This window comes from Antechinus flavipes, chromosome 2 (genome assembly GCF_016432865.1).
Source record: "Antechinus flavipes isolate AdamAnt ecotype Samford, QLD, Australia chromosome 2, AdamAnt_v2, whole genome shotgun sequence".
In the NCBI taxonomy this organism is placed as follows: domain Eukaryota; kingdom Metazoa; phylum Chordata; class Mammalia; order Dasyuromorphia; family Dasyuridae; genus Antechinus; species Antechinus flavipes.
In genome coordinates this window covers 349852785-349878022 of record NC_067399.1, presented here as the reverse complement: position 1 = coordinate 349878022, position 25238 = coordinate 349852785, and the positions used below count along the sequence as shown (strand labels likewise).

General features: G+C 33.4%; 1 protein-coding gene across 2 annotated transcripts in view; it reads left to right on the top strand.

Annotated features, from left to right (window-relative positions):
* The window catches only part of LRFN5 (leucine rich repeat and fibronectin type III domain containing 5), a 357934-nt gene extending 346783 nt beyond the window's left edge, over positions 1 to 11151 (top strand). The window contains exons 7-8 of one of the 2 annotated variants that reach the window (XR_007950700.1): positions 10471 to 10541; positions 11132 to 11151. Coding sequence is in view for 1 of the 2 variants with exons in the window: in XM_051978009.1 (XP_051833969.1) it covers positions 10471 to 10476 (6 nt within the window). In the remaining variant the exon portion in view is untranslated. Of the gene's footprint in view, positions 1 to 10470; positions 10542 to 11131 lie in introns of those variants that run through there. The other variant, XM_051978009.1, reaches the window with a different exon arrangement.
* Positions 11152 to 25238: the final 14087 nt, after the last annotated feature.

Sequence of the window (25238 nt, the reverse complement as noted above, 5' to 3'; positions counted from 1 at the left end):
TTCTCCTGTCTACCTGATTGTTGCTGACTGTTGCTCCTTTTTGTTTTTTAAGATCATCATCTACATGAAAATTCATTTCAATTTAAATCAATAAGCATTTATTAAGAGCTTATAACATGGCCTACCATATTGTGAAAGCATTGAAAATGCAAATGGAAGCAGAAAGAAAGAGAATTTCTGCTATCAAGGGGATTATTTTTTAGGTGATAACTAGATTACTCAGTGAGTCAAATTCTAAATTAGAGTTAGGAAGATCTGAGCACAACAAATTAGATACTCACTTTCCCAGGGAAGTTATTAACTTCTATCTATTTTAGTTTCTCATTTGTAAAATGAGAATAAAAATAAGCCTACCTCCTAGGGTTGTTATGAAAATAAAATGAGATAGTACGAATATTGGTAAAATATTTCTCAAACCTTAAAACTATGTAAATGATATTTATTGTTATTATTTGTTATTTATTTATTAATGAACATAAAAGAAAGCTGAAAAACTGGGTTCAAGTGTTGTGCCACAGTTCCCTTTTATTGTCCTAACTTAATTTCCTTAATTGTCTTGCCTCAGTTTCCCTAAATTATCCTGCCTCAGTTTCCCTGAATTGTTCTGCCTTAATCCCCCTGGTTTACAACTCCCCTCTTGATCATTAAGACTGAAATAATTTAGGACTAATTACTCTAAGGTTATAAATTGTAAATGTGTAAACTCAAGATAAGGGGGAGTTCAGACTTCCTAGCTCCTAACTCCTCCTAAATCATCAAGAATTTATAGTCCTCTTTCCCAGTCTGTCAGAACCGGATTGATGGTTCCTGCCTGGAGATTCCCACTCACCAGAGTTTGGACTCAATCCCGTGCCTTTGTTTAGCTACCCCAGCTTGGAGCTACATGTGCATATATATGTCATTGAAAACTCACATTTGCTGCTGGATGCTTTAGCCCTGGGGGCATCGTGCTCCCAGCACAATCACTCCCTCTCAGAAATTCAAATAGAACATTAAAAACTCTCTAATCTCTATTTTGCTTCCGTTTCTACACAAGAGATGGTAAAAAGGTACTTGTTAGAGTATGAGGCATGATGGAGAAAGATGTCTTCAGGGCTGAACATTACTGGTCGAATACATTTTCTAAAATGGAAGTACCTAAGAAGAACTAACCATTCAGAGAAGACTACAGGAACAGAGGGATACTTCAGCATGAGAAGATTTCTGATACATGCAAAATCTCTTTTATGGCATATGTCTATTTGTAACTCAGTACTAAATCCTGGACTATCTCACCCTTTTAAGCTCCCTTTTTCTATTTGTCTTTCTACCTCCCTTGTTTTTCTTGAAAGCACTCCAAAATTATACAGATACAAAATGGAATTATACAGGTTTTGGACCTCAGATTGGTTCTTAACTATTCATTTTTCTTTAGCTGCCATATCTGATCAGTTGCCAAGTTTTGTCAAGTATACTTTTTGGTGTTGTTTTTTTTTTTTCTTTTTTACTTCCTGTAAATTGTTCTTTTGTTTTACACTGGGTGCCTCTTACTTTATTCTCCCCCCTACCCTCTTTCATCTCTTTTACCTTCTCCAAGCAGACTAGAGTTAAGAAAAGATATATTTATGTGTACATATATACATACATACATACACATAAACATACACACATACTGTCTCTTCCACAATTTTTCCTATCTCTGTTGGCTCTTTGCTTTAATTGTGCTCCTTAACTTGCCTTGCTATTTATTACTTAACCTCCCCCCATTCATGGATCCTTCCCTTGTCTTCTTTCCTCACCCCTTGCTTTCCTATCAACCCTTCCTCCTCCACCCACCCTTATTTCTTTATAGATTTTGGAGGGTGATATATATATATATATATATATATATATATATATAATATAATATAATATAATATATATATATATATTTCAATTTAAATCAACAAGCATTTATTAAGAGCTTGCAATGTGGTAGGCATTGTGAAAGCACTGGAAATGCAAATGGAAGCAGAAAGAAAGAGAATTTCTGCTATCAAGGAGATTATTTTTTAGGTGACAACTAGATCACTCAGTGAGTCAAATTCTAAATTAGAAATTAGGAAGATCTGAGCACAACAAATTAGATACTATATATATAGTGTTGCCTATTTAACCCATTCCCCATATGAGTAGATTTTCAAAATTAAAAGCCCTCCTCTCACTTCTTGGCTGCTGCTAAGTCCTGTACAATTTTAATTGTAGTTCCAGCATATTTGAATTGCTTTTTGTCTATTCTTTGTCTGCACCTTATTTGTATAATTACTATTTTTACCTTAACATTTGCCTTAACCAGTCTTTTTTTTGAGCTCTCCTATTGTTTTTTAGATTGAAATTAATTATGTTTTTAAAATACATGTTTAACATGATATATAATATATGTAAAATATAATTTATATACCATATTTGAAATATATTTTCTATGTCATATATCAAAATATATTTATATCATATATTAAATATACATTTTATATATTATATATCTATTGTATACATTTTATATTAAATATTCAAACACAAATGCATGGATTAATGTTAAGAACTCCTGTGTGAATAGAGGGACATGAAGCGTTAAGAAAAACAACACACATTTTGATCTCAACAGGGCTTCTTTTCTCTCCAGGGGGTGCCTATGAAGCCAGTCCTCTTAGCAGAAGGCCAAATGCACCTGCAGTTAAGCCCACATTTGCTTGCCCACACACTTGTCAATCCATATGCATGAATAAAGCACCAGCTCTGTGCCTAGTTCAGGTAGATAGTGCCAGATAGATAAAAGGTAAGATGGTCCCTGATCTAGTAGAGCTCCCCTATTGTTAATGTCAATCTTAAACATATGGTATATGTTTCCCATATTAAAAAAACTCACAAATAATTTGTACATGTTACATTCCTTGAAACTGATCTTTGATATTGACTCTTACGTGTTAAATTTTCTGATAAGTTCAGTTTTGATTGATAGAAAGTCCTGAAAATTTGCAAGTTCATAAAATGATCATTTTTTATCCATGTATTATGGATAATTTTGCTGGATATTATGTTTTTGGTCACAGGCCCAATTCTTTTGATAGTAGATTTGATTCCAGGACCTTTGATCTTTTATTATGGCTGCTGCTAAATCCCGGATAATTCTAATTGTAGTTCCAGCCTATTTGAATTGCTTTTTTCTTGTTTCTTGCAAGATTTTGAGCTCATAATTTCAAAATATGGCAATAATATTCCTATGTGTTTTCCACAAAGGATCTCATTGAGGTAGTGATCAGCGGATTTTTTTTTTTCTGTTTCTACTTTTCTCTTCATGTTCTATCATTCTAGGACAATTTTCTTGGATTATTTCTTTGCATTGTTGTGGCAAGGTTCTTTTTTTGGTCACAATTTTCAGGTAGTCCATTTATTTTTATGTTTTCTTTCTGATCTGTTCTCCAGATCTCTGGTTTTTCTTATAAGGTGTTTTACATTCTCTTCTATTTTTTCATTCTTTATAATGTTATGTTATTTTGTTATATATATTATATGTATATATCTCATAACTTCATGGTTTTCTTTTGCTCAATTTTAATTTTCAAAGAGTTATTTTCATCTTTGAGACTCTATGTCTTCTTTTCTAGTTGTTTAAATTTTGTTTTCATAATCTTGTTTTTTTTTTGATTTTTTTTTTTTAGTTTATTTTCAATGTCTCTCATTTGATTTTTAAATTAATTTTTTTGAATTCTATAAATTCTTTCTGGGCAAGGAGCCATTTCATATTCCTTTTTGGGACAGAAGCTTTTTTTTTTTTTTTTTACTTCAGTGTCCTCCTCTAAAGATGAATCCTGGTCTTTCCTGTTTCCATACTGCTTTGCAGGTTCATTTTAAAAATTTAAATAAGAGATATTAATGTAAGCACCTCTAATTGTGGGTAGGAGAATTGTGCCTTTAGCTTCCCTTTTCCCCTCTGACCTGGAACTCAAACCAAAAATTCCACTTTCCTGCAAATGCCCACAGTCAGCAGAATCCTTTCCCCAATGCTGTTGCACTCACTGAGTAGGCTGATTGCTTCTTATCCAGGGCCAGGTCTCTGCAGCATAGCCTCGCAAATTAGCCCAGGTTCACTTATTCCTCCCAGACTCAAAAACCTGTCTCCAAACACTGTCTGGAAAATGAAAGTTTCTGTGGTTCCTATTGAGACTCCAGTCAAATTCAGCTAGCTCCAGGTCTCCCCGCTTAGTGTTTTTACACAGCTAGTATGAGGATGTATTCTGATGGGAGTGAATTTCTTTGACAAAGATACTTAACTGAGTTTCAATGGATAAATGATGGACAGAAGCAGCTACATCCAAAGAAAGAACCCTGGGAAACGAATATGAACTATTTGCATTTTTGATTTTCTTCCTGGGTTATTTTTACCTTCTGAATCCAATTCTTCCTGTGCAACAAGAGAACTGTTCGGTTCTGCAAACATATACTGTATCTAGGATATATTGCAGCATATCTAACATATTTAGGACAGCTTGCCATTTATGGGAGGGGGTGGAGGGAGGGAGGGGAAAAATCGAAACAGAAGCGAGTGCAAGGGATATTGTTGTAAAAAATTACCCTGCCATGGATTCTGTCAATATAAAGTTATTATTAAATAAAATAAAATTATAAAATGTAAAAAAAAAAAAGAATTTTTTGCCCCCTGGAGGAATACTTTGAAATATCCAGACTAACTATGTCAACTGTACCTAATTTTCTTTCTAGAATTTTGTTAAACTAAAATGCATTCACTTTATGTATAACCTCTCTATAATGCAATTATTTTCCTAGTTTTCAAAAAAAAATTTTTTTTTGCATCAGGATACATTAAACTGAAAAAAGCCTGATTCCTGATCTTGGGTGAGGAGTGATGAGATGGAACTTACTAGGATGGTCAAACAGGAGTCCATTTATTAAAAAAAGTCCTCAATCTTATATGCTCTATGCTTACTAAATATACTTATATAGCTATAGGATACATCGCATTGCTAACTATAGGATACTGCACATGTGGGGCCATATAAAGTTTGTTATTGTGTGCAGATGCTTCTTTGCCACATCAATATAACACTGTTTCAAATACCACACAGATTGTCAAGCCCCCTGACTTCTCAGAAAGGCCAAGATACCATTAGGGAGGATGGGGAGCTAAACCAGACACTGTCAGCAGAGTTCCTTACTGGACTAAAAAGTCTTTTTCCTCACCCAGGGTTCCCCACTATCTGTGGCCCTCTACATATTCTCAGAGAAATTCATTAACTCTGCAACTTCCCAAGCCCTAAGGTTAACATATTTTTAACTTTAAAAACAAAATCCACAAAATCATCAATTATATTGTCCCTATTATTCAACCTACCAAATAAGGAAAATGATTGAGCAGTTTCACCTGATAGACTCCTTTTGCCACTGATAATATATTCTGTTCATGGCCATCAATTTGGCAAATGCCCATCTGATTCTGATTAAACATATTTTTATCTTTTAGCCTTGCTTCCTCTTTATTGACTTCCAATCAACTAGACCAAGGTGGGAAGACTTGCTCTCTTGCAGAATGTTAGGACATCCATGTTGAGGAATTTCCTGACACTGTGTATGGAATTTGTTAATATTGTAATCAACTATAACACAAACATGTAAAAGCCATTCAGAATAATTTAGTTCTGAAAAACATCACAGTTATTATTGCTGCTAACATATTATTTCTTACTCCTGGAAATGTAGTCTATTCACTTCATTTAAGATACCATATGTAGTATCTACTCAAGAATTCTCTTCATTCTCTTGACAAGAAAAAGGGTAAAATAATCTTATCAGGAAAAAAAGCTTCTACATTTTCTTTCTTCCTGATTTTTCAAACTTGTCCAGCCATAATAGAAAAACAGTATTTTTATATCTAAACTCTTTATTAGTAAGAATGATTTCCCTTCCTACATATCCCTTGAACACAAGGTATAATAAGCACTTAAATACTCAATTGTTGATTGATTGTTTCTCCAAAGACAACATTCTCAATCTTTTTAATCTAACATTAAATCTGCAACTTCCACAATATTCCATTTGGCTCTTAAAGATATCATAATAACATTTATAATCTTCATGGGAAAATATATCAATTCATGACCCTCTATGGGGTCTCCTGACTAAATTGGTGGTCATGAAACTATGATTTGTTTAAGACGGCTCTAAGATACACTACACACCTGTTACATTGGCTAGAATTAGAAAGATTGGCTAGAATTGGCTAGAATTAGAAAAAATTGGCTAGAAAGAATTAGAAAGATAATGCAGAATGTTGGAGAGGATGTAGGAAAACAGGGACACTGATATATTGTTGGTGGAATTGTAACTACATCCAGCCATTCTGGAGAGCAATTTGGAACTATGCTCCAAAAGTTATCAAACTGCGCATACCCTTTGATCCAGCAGTGTTTCTACTGGGCTTATACTCCAAAGAGATACTAAAGAAGGGAAGGGACCTGTATGTACCAAAATGTTTGTGGCAGCCCTGTTTGTAGTGGCTAGAAGCTGGAAAATGAATAAAAGCCCATCTATTGGAGAATAGTTGAGTAAATTGTGGTATATGAGTGCTATGGAATATTATTGTTCTGTAAGAAATGATCAGCAGGATGAATACAGAGAGGCTTGGTGAGACTTACATGAACTGATGCTAAGTGAAATGAGCAGAACCAGAAGATCATTATATACCTCAACAATGATACTGTATGAGCATATATTCTGATGGAAGTGGATTTCTTTGACAAAGAGAATATATAACTCAGTTTCAGTTGATCAAGGCTTGACAGAAGCAGCTACACTCAAAGAAAGAACACTGGGAAATGATTGTAAACTGCTTGTATTTTTGTCTTTCTTCCCAGGTTATTTTTACCTTCTAAATCCAATTCTTCCTGTGCAACAAGAGAACTGGTCAGTTTTGAACACATATATTGTATCTAGGATACACTACGACATATTTAACTTGTATAGGACTACTTGCCATCTGTGGGAGGGGGTGAAAAGAGGGAGGGGAAAAGTCGGAACAGAAGTGAATGCAAGGAATAATGTTGTAAAAAAATTACCCAGGCATGGGCTCTGTCAATAAAAAGTTATTAAAAAAATAAATAAAAAGAAAAAAAATAAACTATGATTTGTTATTAGTAAATACCTGGTTTATATACCTATTTTCTATTCCAATGTTCCTGGTTCATGTAAAACTTTCTGTGTGTGTGTGTGTGTGTGTGTGTGTGTGTGTGTATGTGTAGACTTGTTGTGCTTCCTGGAGCTGTTGAAATACACAGGAGCCACCTGACAGTGGCTGCTGGAGATCCAACCCAGAATGGATCTCCTTTTGTGAGAGGATGATTCAAAGAGACTGAGAGGCAGTTGGTGTTCTCTGACTTCTCTGACTGAGAAGCCATCACATTGTCTGACCTCTCTCCTCTTCCCTCTGCCTCCAATTTATCTCATTCCCAGTCCAACACCTGTGTCAGCAAAGGCTATCTTGCAACTCCTTCAGATATTATGATCCACAGCTGTATAGGCTCTCAGAGAATTGCCTGTCTCTATAGACTGACAAGTATTTTCATCAAGAAATATTCTCCATTGCATAAGTAATCAAAAGATATAAACAAACATTTTTCAAAATTAATGCAAGTTACCAATGATTATATAAAAATTATTCTTCAAATTACTACAAAGAGAGAAATATAGATTAAATCAACTATCACTTCAGACACAGAAGGCAAAGATAATAATAGAAACCTTAACACTCAAAGTTATTTGGAAGATAGGTCTTCCAAATGCTACTGGTGGAGCTGTGAATTGATCCAATTGTTCTGGCAAATAACTTGAAATTATGAGTTTATCAACCAACAAACTAGGTACTATGGACATAAAGACAAAAAATAAAACATTCCTTTTAGGAGTTTCATTGGAGAAGTAATGTGTACATAATGCAACATATACAAAAATATCTATGTGAAATATATATATATATATATATTTAAAATATAATGAAATGTTATAAGAGATAGGGAAGATTCAGTGCTTCAGCATATAATATAAAAGGAAATATGTTCTTGAGGGAATGAAGTCTAGAAACAGAGAAAAACTGACCCATATTTTGAAGATTACTCAAGATAGCTTTGACAGCAAACCTTGTTTCCCTCATAGCTAAAACACTTTTGTAGTCCAGCTTTGGGCATCTGTAACACCAGTAAATAGGGAGAAGACATAGAAACTGAAACATATAAGATATTAGAAGAAAGAAACCTAAAAGTCAGAAAGAAAAATGGATATAAAAACAATGAGAAACAAAATATGGAATATGGGCAAAAGTCTTTAAGTTTTAAGAAGCAGCATAGCACAGCTTTCTCCAACAGCTACTCCAATAACAAACTATTGGTCTGGAGACTAACCATTTACAAATGCTATCTCATTTGATCCTTAAAACCCCATAAAATAGGAATTGTTTTTGTTTTCATCATAATTTTTCAGTTGAGAAGACTTTAAAAATCAAAGATTAAGTGACTTGCAAACAACAAGTAAGTCCTGAGGACAATTTTGAATTTAGTTCCTCCACACTCTAGACCAAGAACTCTGCTACTACACTACCTAGCTGCCACACTAGGGAGTAGATAGATCCAGTGTGAACATGGGTTCTGTAATGCTTGTATTAATCAATTAAATATATCATAGTTTTCCTTTTTTACAGGGAAAACAGATAATGGACTAATGCAACACCTAGTCAATAAGAAGGACTTCTGATGCCAAGAGTCAATAATTAGTAATCCTTTGTGAAATAAACTTTAGTCGACTCAGAGATACCTACAATAGCCAAAAACAATCTTCACCAGCTCAGAGAGAAAAACAAACATCTTGTTTTCTGATTTATCCAAAGAACAGCAGACATCTTTGTTCCTGACTTATCTAAAGAGCAGCAAACATGTTGCTTTCTGATATTGTATTTACAAATACCTTCTTCCTAGACCCTAATTCCCATATGGCCTCCTAATTTATTGTATTTCTCTCTTAATTCTGACTTAATCATAAATCATAAATATATCAAAAATATATAAATACTTCCTCTTCAACTCCTGTGTCTCATTATTCTAGCTTTCAAACTCCTCAGGTAATAAATGCATTCAAAATCATTATAAATTGTGATCAGAGTCTGGCTCATTCAAGGTCCTTTTGAACCTGAGGTTTCTTCCATTTTAATAGTTCATAGGTGTTTTTAATTTAGTACCAGAAAAGTACATAAAACTGTTCCAGCATAGGGACTGGGTAGGGTCTTACAGTTGTGAAAAGAAATAAAAAGAAGACAATAGCTAGATCACTATGAACACAAAGCACAGATCTAGCTTGAGCTTGGCACTTGAACCTATATAGCCTATGGAGTCCATACTTACATTGAACCTATAACTCAGATTGCTCTAACTGTTAAGACCACAGATTCAGTTCATAAACCAGAACTGGAGCTTTTACCTGAATAACCAGAATAATAAGTACATGTAAAGACATATAATAAGTACATGTAAAGATGTTTTGCACTAATTATGCTAAATATCCTAAAGAATACTGATATATTGAAGAAAGAAGATTTTAAACCAGTACGAATTATATGTGTAGATTTATTAGGATTAATTAGGCAAATTGAAGGAATTTACTCAGTGAATGCCAGTGGCAACAGGATAACATAGTGGATTTCCAACATCCACCTCCAGCTCAGGTCAGGTAATTTATAGAAACAGAACAAAGAACACATAGTGACAGGGACAGCTCATGGTCACATGGAAGGTTTCCTGTGGGATTACTAGACATTCTTTTGCTGCTTACATTTTTTCAAGGTATCTTACATTAATTTTGGAGTCATAGATCATGATTTCATACTGTTCTTACTGTACATTCTATCTCTCTTAACCTGCTCATACCTTCTTATAATATCTTCCTCAAAGTTTCCTGAATGGTATATGACTAGTTTGATTAACAAGGAGGAAGCAGAGGTGTCTACCAATGAACTATATGGAGGCACAATCCACAATTACAATACAAGCACAAGTAAGGAAACAACATGACCGATAAGAGACTTATTACAATTGTTACAATTTTCTTCCATCCCTACTCCAATGGTTACTGAATAGTATTTGGAAATAAATGTGAGAATTGAAATTCTGAATTTATTACAGATTAATTGATTTCCTGAACTAAGTTCAAAAACAAAGAAACATGTTTTGGGGAATTTCACATCTTTTATGTAACTTTGCAAGTATTAGTGGACAAATGACTAAAACATTAATTTACTTTATTTTTTTGGTTTATGAAATGCCTGCACATTCAGATTGAAAAGATTAAAATCTTATATAATTAAATTGTGCTCCTAACTTTGATTTACCACTTGCCTTGATTATAGAAAATTGCTATGCACACATGATTATAACAACTTTAAAACTACTCCCACAGGCCTGAGTCTGAGAGCTGAGAATGAGTCCACACATGTATACCAGGGTATAGCATCTTTAATTTGATTTCAGGTAAGAATCAAAATTGATAACCAATTATGCAGTATTTTACCTCATAGCCAGACTTAAGTTTAATTAGTTTAGAAATATGCCTGTCCAAAGGGAAATTATACAATGGGGAAACTGAGTCAAAACAATTCTCCTTTTGGCTATGTCAAGGTCATCCCCTTAATATTTTTTTTCTTCCAAATACAAATCTCCACCTTTCACAGTTCAGGATACTTCTGAAAATCTTTGGATATTTCTCTTCAGTGATGGATTTCTGACTTAATGATCTATTAGATAACTATACCTGAATTCAAAACTCAGAATTATATCAATTACAATCCTAAGAAATTTTATCTCAAATAGCAAATTTCACCTAATCATAATTTCAGGCTAGATAAAATTATTTTTATTCTCATGGTGCTATAATAGACAAAAATTTACTAAGGCCTACACACACACAGAAGGTTAATTTAATATCCTTTTCTTGTTTCCCTCTTCTTCCCAAGTTTAAATTCATGCAGGTATCAAGATCAATTATTAGAAATCACTTCTGTGTTATAAACAGACTTGCTCATTCTCAATAAGCTGGCTTCATTACAAATTTTTTTTCACAGGGCCTTTGACCTTGTCTGGAGAGATGGTTTCAAGAATCCTGGTAAGCTTACAAAAAAGGGGAAGCTTATAAGATCTTTTCTTTGTGCTCCTTTCTACACAATAATTACTTTTTTTTTTCCTTTTTAAAATAATTTTTCCACTAAGGAATTTAATCGGCAGGATTTTCCCCAAGATATTGTAGCATATATATATATGTGTGTGTGTGTGTGTGTGTGTGTGTGTGTGTGTGTGTGTTCTCAAGGAGGGGATTAGGTTCACTCCTTCTGCTCTCTTAAGTAAATTTCTCTTTTTGTAGAAAGGAAGTAAGGCTTTTTAGAATTCAATTGAACATGCTTCCATTTATTGACTTTTTTTTTTGTATTTTTTTTTATATCATTTGTCCTATTGTAACTTTAAAGATATTTTTCTTTAGTATTATTTGTGTCTCCTTTACCAAATTGTTTAACTTTTTTTCATGATTTTCTTGTATCACTGTCATTGCTCTTTTCAAGTTTTTCTTGATTTAATTTTCAAAATTGAGGCCTTCTACAGCCTGAAACCAATTTATCTTTTCTTTGGAGGTTTTATAGATAAGAGCTTTGTAATCCTTTAAGTGTGTGTTTTGATCTTCCTTGTCACTGTGTATTTCTTAGCATTTATAAAACATGAATCCCACAATTTAAGGATTCACAGTAGAGAATTTCCATTGTAGTGTCAAATTAGTTTTCTGGTTCGCTTATGATATAAAAAATATTTTGTGGTGAGAGGGAAAGATTCCCTTCTTATCAATCATTCCCTTCATACTCCTGAACTTGGCCACATTTTAGGAGTATAAAGGAAAAGGAAAAATCTTTCTAAAAACTTGTTGAGCTTCCCAGACTGACTCATGTTCTTTTTAATAGGAAAATGTTAGTTAACAAAACACACAGACATATATATATATATATATAATATATATATATATATATATATATACTGACAAAGTTTATTTTTTATTTCTTCTAAGTCATGAGCACAATTATAGTCTCTGAGACACACTCAAACATGAACTCAGAAAACAGTCTGAGAAATTATAACCATTTGAAAACTGCACCTGTTTTATTTTTTATAATATATCTAACACTTTTTAATAATCATATACCAAATAATCTTAAATTCCTGTTTATTTCTCCTGTCTTTCCTATCCTTTTGCCTTGAATAAAGCTAGAAGAAGGAAAGAAAAAGAGAGAGAAAGAGAGAGAGAAAAAAAGAGAGAGAGAGAGAGAGAGAAAGAGAGAGAGAGAGAAAGGGAAGGAGAGACTCTCTTTTTTATTTTTTGCTTTATATCATCACCCACTACCAACTCCCCCAAAGTATTCCTAGTCTCCTCTGCCTTTTACCCCTAAAAATGTTCTTTTTTTAATAATAAGGGCAATTATCTTAATAGTGCTGAAAGTTCTTATTTTTGCCTAGCAACCATAAACAGCCAGCAGCATTCAGGATTCCCTCATTGGAAGCCTATAAATGCATTTTTGTAGTGTTCTTGTATTTGTATAGGGACACTCCCTTCTCACCAGGGATGTGGCTATCCAATCTGTGATTACACCCACTTCACAAATAAATCGTCTCTTTTCCAAGGGATGAGCATTTTCCCATAAGAAAGTCTCTCTCCCCAAACTTATTTCTTCAGTATCCTGCCAACCAAACAAATGCAGAGACAAAAATCAGTTTTCTGCATTGATTATGCCAAATATAGGGTAGCACACTATCCTAGAGATTATTGAAATACTGAAGAAAGAATGGGTAGTCAACACTAATATGATTTACATGTATATATTTATTAGGGTTTACTAATTTAATGGGAAGTGTGCATTATACAAGGCTTTCTTGGAAGATTTCATAAGAGATCTTAAAAGAGAATTAGAAGAAAAATGGGGAAAGGAAATGAGATCTTTGCAAGAAAGAATGGGAAGAAACATATAATTCCCCACAAAATAGATTTTATGAAATGGAAAAAGCTTATAACTCCTTATAAAAAATACCAATTCATTGAAAAACAGAATTTGTGAAATGGAAAAAAATACAATGAACAAAACAATTCAATTGGCCAAATACAAAAGGAGCTAAAAAAGGTAACTGAAGAAAATAATACATTAAAATTAGAAGCGAACAAATGGAAGTGAATGACTCAATAAGACTTCAAGAACCAGTCAAACAAAAAGAAAAAAAAAGAAGAAAATATGAAATACCTCCTAGGAAAAACAACTGACCTGGAAAATAGACGTAGGAGAGACAATCTAACAATTATTGGACTTCCTAAAAACCATGATGAAAAAAAGAATCTAGACATTATCTTACAGGAAACATAAAAGAAAACTGCTCTGATGTCTTAGAATCAGAAGGTAAAATAGCCATTAAAAGAATTCACTGATTACCTCCTGAAAGAGGCCTCTTTTGGCTTCTGGTAAAACTCCAAGGAATATCGTAATTAAATTTCAGAACTGTTGCACCAAGAAAAATATATTGCAAGCAACCAGAAAGAAAAAAATTTAAATACTGAGGAGCCACAATTAGTATAACCTAGGACCTAGAAGTTTCCACTTTAAAGGATCAAAGAGCCTGGAACCTGATATTCCAAAAAGGCTAAGGAACTTGTAATGCAGCCAAGAATAAACTATCTAGCTAAAATGAGCATTATTTTTCAGGGAAGAAGAACATTCAATGAGATAGGTGAATTTCATCTATTTCTAATGAAAAGATTAGAACTGAACAAAAAATTTGATCTACAAACACAGAACTCAAGAGAAGCATAAAAAGCTAAAAAAGAAAGAATTACTGAGAACTACATTTCTGTTATGGGTATACTTAGAGATGAAGGTATAATTTGGTTTTATTATGATAATATGAAAAAGAAACTAGAGGTAGAAAGGGGATTGTATTGGGAAAAAAAGGAGACCTATTACAATTGAGAAAAAAAAGGAAGGGGATGAATACTGTGTAAATGTTACTCTCATCAGATTTGGATCAAAGAGAAAATAATAGACATTGTTGGTTTCAGAGAGAAACTTGTCTCACCTTATAGGGAAGTGGGAGGGAAAAGGGAAAATAAAGGGAAAGAGTAACAGAAGGGAAAACAGAATTGAGGGATGGGAATAAAAAAAGGAGGAGGTGCTTTAAAGTGGGAGGGTTGCTTGAGAGAGGTGGTCATCAAAAACAAAATACTAGGAAGTAGGGAAGGGGGAAAGGAAAGAGAAGAGCATAACATCTGGTAAATAAGATTGCAGGAAATACAGGATTAATTATTTTAACTGTGAATGTTAATGGGATGAACTGTCCCATAAAATGGAAGTGGATAGCACAATAGATTAAAAGCTAGAATCCTATAATATGTTGTTTACAAGAAATGCATTTAAAGCAAAGTGATACATACAGCATGAAGGTAAAAGGGTAGAGCAGAATCTATTATGCTTCAGGTTAGTAAAAAAAAAAAAAGGAAAAAAAAGAAAGGTAGCAATTCTGATCTCAGATCAAGTAAAAGCAAAGATAGATCTAATTAAAAGAGATAAGGAAGGCAATTATATTTTATTAAAGGGTACCACAGACAATGAAGCAATATCAATACTAAACATATGTGCACTAAGTAGTATAGCATCCAGATTCCTGGAGGAGAAGTTAAGAGAGATTCAAGAAGAAATGGACATCAAAACTATACTAGTGGGGATCTCAACCTTGCTCTCGTAGAACTAGAAAAATTGAACCACAAAATGAATAAGAAAAAAGTTAAGGAGGTAAAAAGAATGTTAGAAAAGTCAGATTTGATAGATCTTTAGAGAAAATTGAATGGAGACAGAAAGGAGTATACTTTTTTCTTAGCGTTTTGTGGAACCTATACAAAAAATGACCATATATTAGGGTACAACAATTTTGAAACAAAATGCAGAAAGGCAGAAATAGTAAATGCATTTTTTCAGATCATGATGTAATAAAAATTATACGCACTAAAAGACCAGAAAAATAGATAAAAAATTAATTGGAAATTAAATAATATAATCCTAAAGAATGAATGGGTGAAACAACAAATCATATTCACAATCAACAATTTCATCCAAGTGAATGACAATAATGAGACAGTATACCAAAATTTTTGGGATGTAGCCAAAGCCATTATTAGGTGATATTTTATTCTTATTTGAATGAAATAGAGTAAGAGAAGATCAATGAATTGGGCTTACAATTTAAAAAAGCTAGAAAAAGAACAAATTTAAAACTCAATTAAATAGCAAATTTGGAACTCTGAAAATAAAAGAGGAGATTAATAAAATTGAAAAAAAAACTATTGAATTAATAAATAAAACTAAAGGTTTTATGAACAAACAAAAGAAATAGATAAGCCTTTAGTTAATTTGATTACAAAACAGAAAGAAGGGGACTTCCGGCCAAGATGGCAGAGAGGACACAAACATCTATTTAAACTCCATCTTTGCTCTCAGAATACTTTATTTCATGACAAGATCTTGGAATTAGTGCTTGACTGAAAAAAACCCACAAATAATTACCAACAGAAGATATCCTCGAAATTTGCCAGAAAAAGTCTGCTTTTGCTCCCAGGAAGGGATGGTTAGATCAGGTGCAGACTGAAAGTTAGGCAGCGGCAGCACAACAGACAGTAAAAGTATGGAAGGCAGCTCACACTGAGCAGACCTGAGGGGGATGGGGTGTGATTTCAGCAGTTTCTGCAGGGAGAACTTTACCATGGTGTGGCTAATTTGCCCTGGCAGCAAGCCAGTAGATCAACAGAGAAGCTATAAACAGAGGGTAAAGACTAACCCTGAAAAGTTAAGGTCTCTCAGGACCTGGCCACACCCACACAGAGTGTCTCAGCATGCTCCCAGAGTCTCAGAGTGCAGAAGCAGCCATTTATGTCCTGCTACTACCTCACTGCTGCCCCCTGCAATCTGTAGAGGAAGCTCAGTAATACCATCCACCCCTCCCCCCCCCCCAAAAAAAAAGCAGACTGCTTTTTGTTGTTGTTGTTGTTGTCAGTTTGTTTTCTTTTGATTCTTCTTTGACAAAGTGAGCAAAAATTTAAAATGCACTCTAATTATTGATAGTTTCTATATGATAGAGAGAAGACTTTAACCCCTGAGGAGACTAAATACAGACTGTCTCCAGATGAATCCCCAAAAGGGGAGATGATCTGGTCCTCAACACACAAGACTCTCATAGAAGAAATTAAAAAGGCTCTCACAACAGAGCTAGAAGATACATGGGCAAAGGAAAGGGAAGCTTGGCAAGAGAGTCTGGATAAGTCATCCCACTCATTTAAAGATACAGAGTGGATAAAGAAATCGACTAAAGAAACAGAATTAGTGAACTGGAAAAAGAAAATAGCTCTCTAAAAAATAAAATTGGCAAAATGAAAAAAAATTCTATAAAACAAAACAACTCACTTAAAAACTCAATTGGACAATTATAAACAAGATATAAAAAAGTGAGTGAAGAAAATAATTCATTAAAAATCAGAATTAATTATGATCAAAGAAGAACTAGAGGTCATTATTGATCACAAAATAGAAAAATTTGATTATATCAAATTGAAAAGGTTTTGTACAAACAAAACTAATGCAGACAAGATTAAAAGGGAAGCAATAAACTGGGAAAACATTTTTACAGTCAAAGGTTCTGATAAATGCCTCATTTCCAAAATATATAGAGAATTGACTCTAATTTATAAGAAATCAAGCCATTCTCCAATAGATAAATGGTCAAAGGATATGAATAGACAGTTCTCAGATGAGGAAAATGAAACTATTTCTAGCCATATGAAAAGATGCTCCAAGTCATTATTAATCTGAGAAATGCAAATTAAGACAACTCTGAGATACCACTACACACCTGTCAGATTGACTAGAATGACAGGGAAAGATAATGCAGAATGTTGGAGGGGATGTGGGAAAACAGGGACACTGATACATTGTTGGTGGAATTGTGAATACAAGCAACCATTCTGGAGAGCAATTTGGAACTATGCTCAAAAAGTTATCAAACTGTGCATACCCTTTGATCTAGCAGTGTTTCTACTGGGCTTATACCCCAAAGAGATACTAAAGAAGGGAAAGGGACCTGTATGTGCAAGAATGTTTGTGGCAGCCCTCTTTGTAGGGGTCAGAAACTGGAAACTGAATGGATGCCCATTAGTTGGAGAATGGCTGAATAAATTGTGGTATATGAATATTATGGAATATTATTGTTCAGTAAGAAATGACCAACAGGATGATTTCAGAAAGGCCTGGAGAGACTTTCACAAACTGATCCTGAGTGAAATGAGCAGGACCAGGAGAGCATTACATATTTCAACAATGATACTGTATGAGAATGTATTCTGATGGAAGTGGCCATCTCCAGCAATGAGAACCAAATCAGCTCCAATAGAGCAGCAATGAATTGAACCAGCTACACCCAGTGAAAGAACTCTGAGAGATGACTGAACCATTACATTGAATTCCCAACCCCTATATTATACTCCGCCTGCATTTTTGATTTCATTCACAGGCTAATAGTACACTATTTCAAAATCCAATTCTTTTTGTACAGCAAAGTAACTGTTTGGACATGTATACTTATATTGTATTTAATTTATACGTTAACATATTTAACATGTATTGTTCAATCTGCCAGGGTTGGGGAGGGGATGGAGGGAAGGAGGGAAAAAATTGGAACAAAAGGTTTGGCACTAGTCAATGCTGTAAAATTACCCATGCAAATAATTTGTAAATAAAAAGCTATAATTTAAAAAAAAATCAGAATTGAATAAATGGAAGTGAATGACTTGAGGAGACACCAAGAATCAGTCAAGCAAAACAAAAGAAAAAATGAAACAATGGAAAAAATGTCAAGTATCTTCTTGGGAAAACAATAGACCTGAAAAATAGATCTAGGAGAGATAATCTGAGAATTAATGGACTTCCTGAAAAATATGATGAAAAAAAGAGCCTGGACACTATTTTCCAGGAAATTATCAAAGAGAACTGCCCAGATGTTATAGAAATAGAGGGTAAAATATACATTGAATAAATTCATCGATCACCTACTGAAAGGGACTCTAAAATGAAAAATCCAAGAAATAATGGTGGCTAAATTCCAGAACTATCAGATGAAGGAAAAAATATTACAAGCTGCTAGAAAAAAATCAATTCAAATATAGAGGAGCCACCATAAGGATTACTCAGGATCTAGCAGTGTCCATATTAAAGGATCGAAGGGCTTGAAACCTGATATTCTGAAAGGCTAAGGAACTTGGTATGCAGCCAAAAATAACTTACCCAGCCAAAATCAGCATTTTTTCCCCAGGGAAGAAGATGGACATTCAACAAAATAAGTGGATTTCATTTATTTCTGATGAAAAAACCAGAACTAAACAAAAAGTGTGATCTCCAAATATAGAATTCAAGAGAAACCTAAAAAGGTAAAAAGAAATCTTGGGAACTATATTTCTGCTGCAAAGCTATATAAAGAACACAAGTATAATTTGTTCTAGAAACTAGAGGTGGAAAGGAAATTTTATCAGAAGAAGAGTAAAATGGAAGTACTACATCTCACGAAGAGGCAAAGGAAATCTATTATATTCGAGAGAAAGAATGGAGGAGTATGAACATAGTGCATATCTCACTCTCATCAGAATTGGCTGAAAGAGAAAAATATTAGACATATTTGATTTATGGTGAAACTTCTCCCACCTCATTGAAAAGTGGGAGGGGAAAAGTGAAAAGGGAAGGAGTAAGCTAAGAGGAAGCGAATATAGAAATTATGAGAAAAGATGGCAAGATAGGGGGAGGAACTCTAAGGTAGGGGGAAAGATACTAAAAAAGGAGGACTGTGAGAAGCAAGTAGTGCTCACAAATTTAATACTGGGGAGGGGGTAAGGGAGAAGGAAAGGTGTTAGAATCCTTACAAGCTGTTAAATCATTAGAATTGATAGAGACAATAATTATCTAATTTAGCATAGTTCAATATGATTGATCTGATCTTACAAGGAGATGTTATGGGCCAGAACTTGAAACAAAGTATTAAGTGGAACTGATAGAAACAATGCTTGTGTTCACACCTTTAGAGAGCTCATATAAGCAAGAAGCTCTTACAGCTTCTCTGGGACAGATACAGAGGGTCTCCGGGACAGACACAGAGCACTCTGGGAGATTGAGAGCCAGAAGCCCTCTCTTGGAGGCAAGACAGATTCATTCCAACTTTCATTTTGATGCTGGCTGGAGACATTCAGAATTGAGCTAGAGGCAAAAGACTAGCAACAAGAGCTCTCGGATCCAAGAAAAGCTGAGGCCTCTAAGAAAGCTACCAGGGCCCAAAGAAGGAGAAAATAAATGTTTGGATTTTATCAGCTGGCTGCATTTGGAATGATTATTATTCTGAACTGAAACTAAAGCTGCCTCCAGAAAACCTCCTCACTAAACCTGCTCTCAGCAAGAACTATCTTATATTATATTTTAAAGACGAGAACACCATAGAAAGGAGAAAAGCATAAAAAGTCAAAAGTCAAAAAAGCAGGGGTAGCCATTTTGATCTCAGATCAAGGAAAAGCAAAAATTGATCTAATTAAAAGAGATAAGGAAAGGCACTATATCTTGCTAAAGGGTAGCATAGATAGTGAAGCAATATCAATATTAAACACATATGCACCAAGTGGTGTAGCATCTAAATTCATAAAAGAGAAATTAAGAGAGCAGCAAGAAGAAAGAGACAGCAAAACTATAATAGTGGGAGATCTCAACCTTGCACTCTCAGAATTAGATAAATCAAACTAAAAAATAAATAAGAAAGAAGTCAAAGAGGTAAATAGAATACTAGAAAATTTAGATATGATAGATCTTTGGAGAAAACTGAATGGAGATAGAAGGCAGTACACTTTCTTCTTAGCAGTTCATGGAACCTATACAAAAATTGAACATATATTAGGACATAAAAACCTCAGATTCAAATGCAGTAAGGCAGAAATAGTAAATGAATCCTTTTCAGAACACAATGCAATGAAAATTACACTCAATAAAAAGCCAGGGGAAAATAGACCAAAAAATAATTGAAAACTAAATAATCTCATACTAAAGAATGATTGGGTGAAACAGCAAATCATAGACATAATTAATAACTTCACCCAAGAAAATGACAATAATGAGACGTCATACCAAAATGTATGGGATGCAGCCAAAGTGGTATTAAGGGGAAATTTCATATCTCTAGATGCCTGCTTGCATAAAATAGAGAAAGAAAAGGGGAATGAATTGGGCTTGCAACTAAAAATGCTAAAAAAGGAACAAATTAAAAAAACCCAATCAAACACTAAACTTGAAATTCTAAAAATAAAAGGAGAGATTAATAAAATTGAAAGTTAAAAAAAAACCTTTTGAATTAATAAAACTAAGAATTGGTTCTATGAAAAAACCAACAAAATAAATAAACCCTTAGTAAATCTGACTTAAAAAAGGAAAGAGGAAAATTAAATTGTTAGTCTTAAAAATGAAAAGGGAGAACTCGCCATTAATGAAGAGGAAATTAAAGCAATAATTAGGAGTTAGTTTGCCCAACTTTATGCCAATAAATTTGATAACAAATGAAAAGGAAGAACACCTTCAACAATATAGCTTGCCCAGATTAACAAAGGAAGAATTAAATTGGTTAAACTGTCCCACTGTAGAAAAAGAAATACAACATGCTATTAATCAACTCCCTAAGAAAAAAACCCCCAGGACCAGATGGATTTATATGTTAATTCTACCAAATATTCAAAGAACAATTAATTCCAATGTTATATAAGCTATTGGGAAAAAAAATAGGGATTGAAGGAGTCCTACCAAATTCCTTTTATGACACAGACATGGTACTGATACCTAAACCAGGTACGTTGAAAACAGAGAAAGAAAATTATAGACCAATCTCCTTAATGAATATTGATGCGAAAATCTTAAATAAGATATTAGCAAAAAGACTACAGAAAATCATCCCCAGGATAATACACCATGATCAAGTAGGATTTATGCCAGAAATGCAAGGCTGATTCAATATTAGGAAAACTATTAGCATAATTAATTATATCAATAACCAAATTAACAAAAACCATATGATCATCTCAATAGATGCAGAAAAAACATTTGATAAAATCCAACATCCATTCCTAATAAAAACAATTGAGAGGATAGGAATACATGGACTTTTCCTTAAAATAGTCAGGAGCATAAACCATCAGTAAGTATCATATGCAATGGGGATAAACTGGAACCTTTCCCAGTAAGATCAGGAGTGAAACAAGGTTGCCCACTACCACCATTATTATTCAATATTGTATTAGAAACACTAGCCTTGGAAATAAGAGTTGAGAAAGAGATTAAAGGTAATGAGAAAACCAAATTATCACTTTTTGCAAATGATATGATAGTATACATAGAGAACTCCAGAGATTCTACTAAAAAGCTATTAGAAATAATTCACAACTTTAGCAAAGTTGCAGGACACAAAATAAATCCACATAAATCCTCAGCATTTTAATATATCACCAAAAATCCAACAGCAAGAGATACAAAAAGAAATTCCATTCAAAATAACTGTCAATAATATAAAATATTTGGGAATCTATCTACTAAAGGGAGTTCAGAAATTATATGAGCAAAATTGCAAAACACTTTCCATACAAATAAAGAGATTTAAATAATTGGAAAAATATTAAGTGCTCTTGGATAGGCCGAGCAAATATAATAACGTTGACAATACTCCCTAAACTAATCTATTTATTTAGTGCTATACCAATCAGACTCCCGAGAAACTATTTTAATGACGTACAAAAAGTAACAAGAAAATTCATATGGAAGAACAAAAGGTGGAGAATTTCAAGGGAATTAATGAAAAAAAATCAAATGAAGGTGGCCTAACTGTACCTGATCTAAAACTATATTATAAAGCAGAAGTCACCAAAACTATTTGTGTTGGCTAAAAAATAGATTAGTTGATCAGTGGAATATGTTAGGTTCACAGGACAAAATAGTCAATAACTATAGTAATTGACAAACCCAAAGACCCCAACTTTTGGGATAAGAATTCATTATTTGAAAAAAACTGCTGGGAAAACTGGAAATTAGGATGGCAGAAATTAGGCATGGACTTACACTTAACATTGTACACCAAGATAAAATCAAAATGGGTCCATGATTTAGGCATAAAGAAAGAGGAACATTGGATAATTTCCCTCTCAGACTTGTGGAGGAGTAAGGAATTTGTGACCAAAGAAGAACTAGGTATCATTATTGATCACAAAATAGAAAATTTTGATTATATCAAATTAAAAAACCTTTGTACAAACAAAACTGAAACCAGGTTAAAAAACAAAACCAGGTTAGAAGGGAAGCAACAAACTGGGAAAACATTTTTACAATCAAAGGTTCTGATAAAGGCCTCATTTCCAAAATATATAGAGAATTGACTCTAATTAATAAGAAATCAAGCCATTCTCCAATTGATAAATAGTCAAAGGATATGAACAGACAATTTTCAAATCATGAAATTGAAGCTATTTCCACTCATATGAAAGCGTGTTCCAGATCACTATTGATCAGAGAAATGCAAATTAAAACAACTCTGAGACACCATTACACCTTTGTCAGATTGGCTAAGATGACAAAAAAAAAATAATGATGAATGTTGGAGAGGATGCGGGAAAACTGGTACACTGATGCATTGTTGGTGGAGTTGTGAATGAATCCAACTATTCTGGAGAACAATCTGGAATTATGCCCCAAAAGTTATCAAATTGTGCATACCCTTTGATCCAGCAGTGTTACTCTTTATGCCAAAGAGATACTAAAGAAGGGAAATGGACCTGTATGTGTCAAAAGATTTGTGGCAGCCCTTTTTGTAGTGGCTAGAAACTGGAAAATGAATGAATGCCCGTCAATGAGTTAGGTAAATTGTGGTATATGAATGTTATGGAATATGATTGTTCTGTAAGAAATGACCAGCAGGATGAATACAGACAAGCTTGGAGAGACGTACATGAATTGATGTTGAGTGAAATGAGCAGAACCAGGAGATCATTATACACTTCAACAACAATACCATATGAGGATGTATTCTGATGGAAGTGGACATTTTCTTTTTTTCTTTTCTTTTATCTTTTTTTTTTTTTTTGGAAGTGGACATTTTTGACAAAGAGAAGATCTAATTCAGTTCCAAGTGATCAGTGATGGACAGACTCACCTACACCCAGAGAAAGAACACTGGAAAATGAGTGTGAATTGTTAGCATTTTTGTTTTTCTTCTCAGGTTATTTTTACCTTCTGAATCTACTTCTTCCTGTGCAACAAGAGAACTGTTCGGTTCTGCACACATATTATTTTGCCCAACTTTATGTCAACAAATTTAATAATATAAGTGAAATGGAAGAATAGATAGAAAAAATAGATTGCCCAGATTAACAGAAGAGTATAGTCCCATTTTAGAAAAAGAAATAGAACAAGCTATTAATCAACTCCCTAAGGAAAAATCCCCAGGACTAGATGGATTTTCTTGTGAATTCACCAAACATTTAAAGAACAATCAATTCCAATAATATGCAAATTATTTTAAAAAGTAGAATTACTACCAAATTCCTTTTATGACACCTATAAGGAGTTAATATCTAAATCAGGTAGAATGAAAATAAAGAAAGAAATTTATAGACCAATTTCCCCACTGAATATTGATGCAAAAATCTTAAGTAAAATATTAGCAAAGAGATTTCAGAAAGTCATTGCCAGGACCATGACCAAATAAGATATATACCAGATATGCAGGGCTGAATCAATATTAGGAAAATTATTAACATAATTGATTATATCAATTACCTAACTAAGAAAAATCATATGATTATTTCAATAGATGCAGAAACAGCTTTTGATAAAATCCAACATCTACTCCTATTAAAAACACTAGAGAGTATAGGAATAAATGTACTTTTCTTTAAAATTATTAGTAACATCTATTTAAAACCATTAGCCAACATCATATGTAATGGGAACAAACTAGAACCATTCCCAGTAAGATCAGGGGTGAAACAAGGTTACCCACTATCACCATTACTATTCAACACTGTATTATAAATGTTAGCTTTAGCAACAAGAGAAGAAAAAGAGAGTAAAGGAATTAGAGTCAGTAATGAGGAAACCAAATTATCAACTCTTTGCAAAGGATATGATAGTATGTTAGAAAACCCTAGAGAATCAACTAAATAAACTACTAGATACAATTCACAACTTTAGCAAAGTTTCAGGATTCAAAATAAATCCACATAAATCATCAGCATTTTAATATATTACCAATAGCATTCAGCAGCAAGAAATAGAAAGAGAAATTTCATTTAAAATAAATGCCAATAAGATAAAATATTTGGGAGTCTATCTCCCAAGGGCCAAGTCAGGAATTATATGAAAAACAACTACAAAACACTTTCCATGCAAATAAAGTCAGTTCTAATCAATTGGAAAAATATCAAGTGCTTATGGGTAGACCGAGTGTATATAATAAAAATGACAATGCTACCTAAATTAACCTACTTATTTAGTGCCATACTAATCAAACTTCCAAGAAATTATTTCATCTGGAGGAACAAAAGGTCAAGAATTTCAAGGGAACTAATAAAAAATCCATATGAAGGTGGCCTATCTGTGCAAGACATAAAACTATATTATAAAGCAAAAGGTACCAAAAACATTTGGTACTGGTTAAGAAATAGGGTAGATGATCAGTAGAATAGTCTAGGTTCACAGGACAAAATAGTCAATAACTATAGTAATCAAGTGTTTGAGAAACCCAACAACTTCAGCTTTTGAGATCAGATCTCACTATTGGACAAAAATTGCTGGGAAAATTTGAAATTAGTATGGCAGAAACTGGGCAGTGACCCACCATATACTAAGATAAGGTCGAAATGAGTCCATGATTTAGACAAAAAGATTGATATTATCACCTAATTAGAAGAAAAGTAGCCTATGCTAGTTTACTTCTCAGATTTGTGGAGAAGGAAGGAATTTGTTACCAAAAAATAATTAGAGATCATTATTGATCACAAAATAGATAATTTTTATTATATTAAGTTAAAAAGTTTTTGTGCAAGCA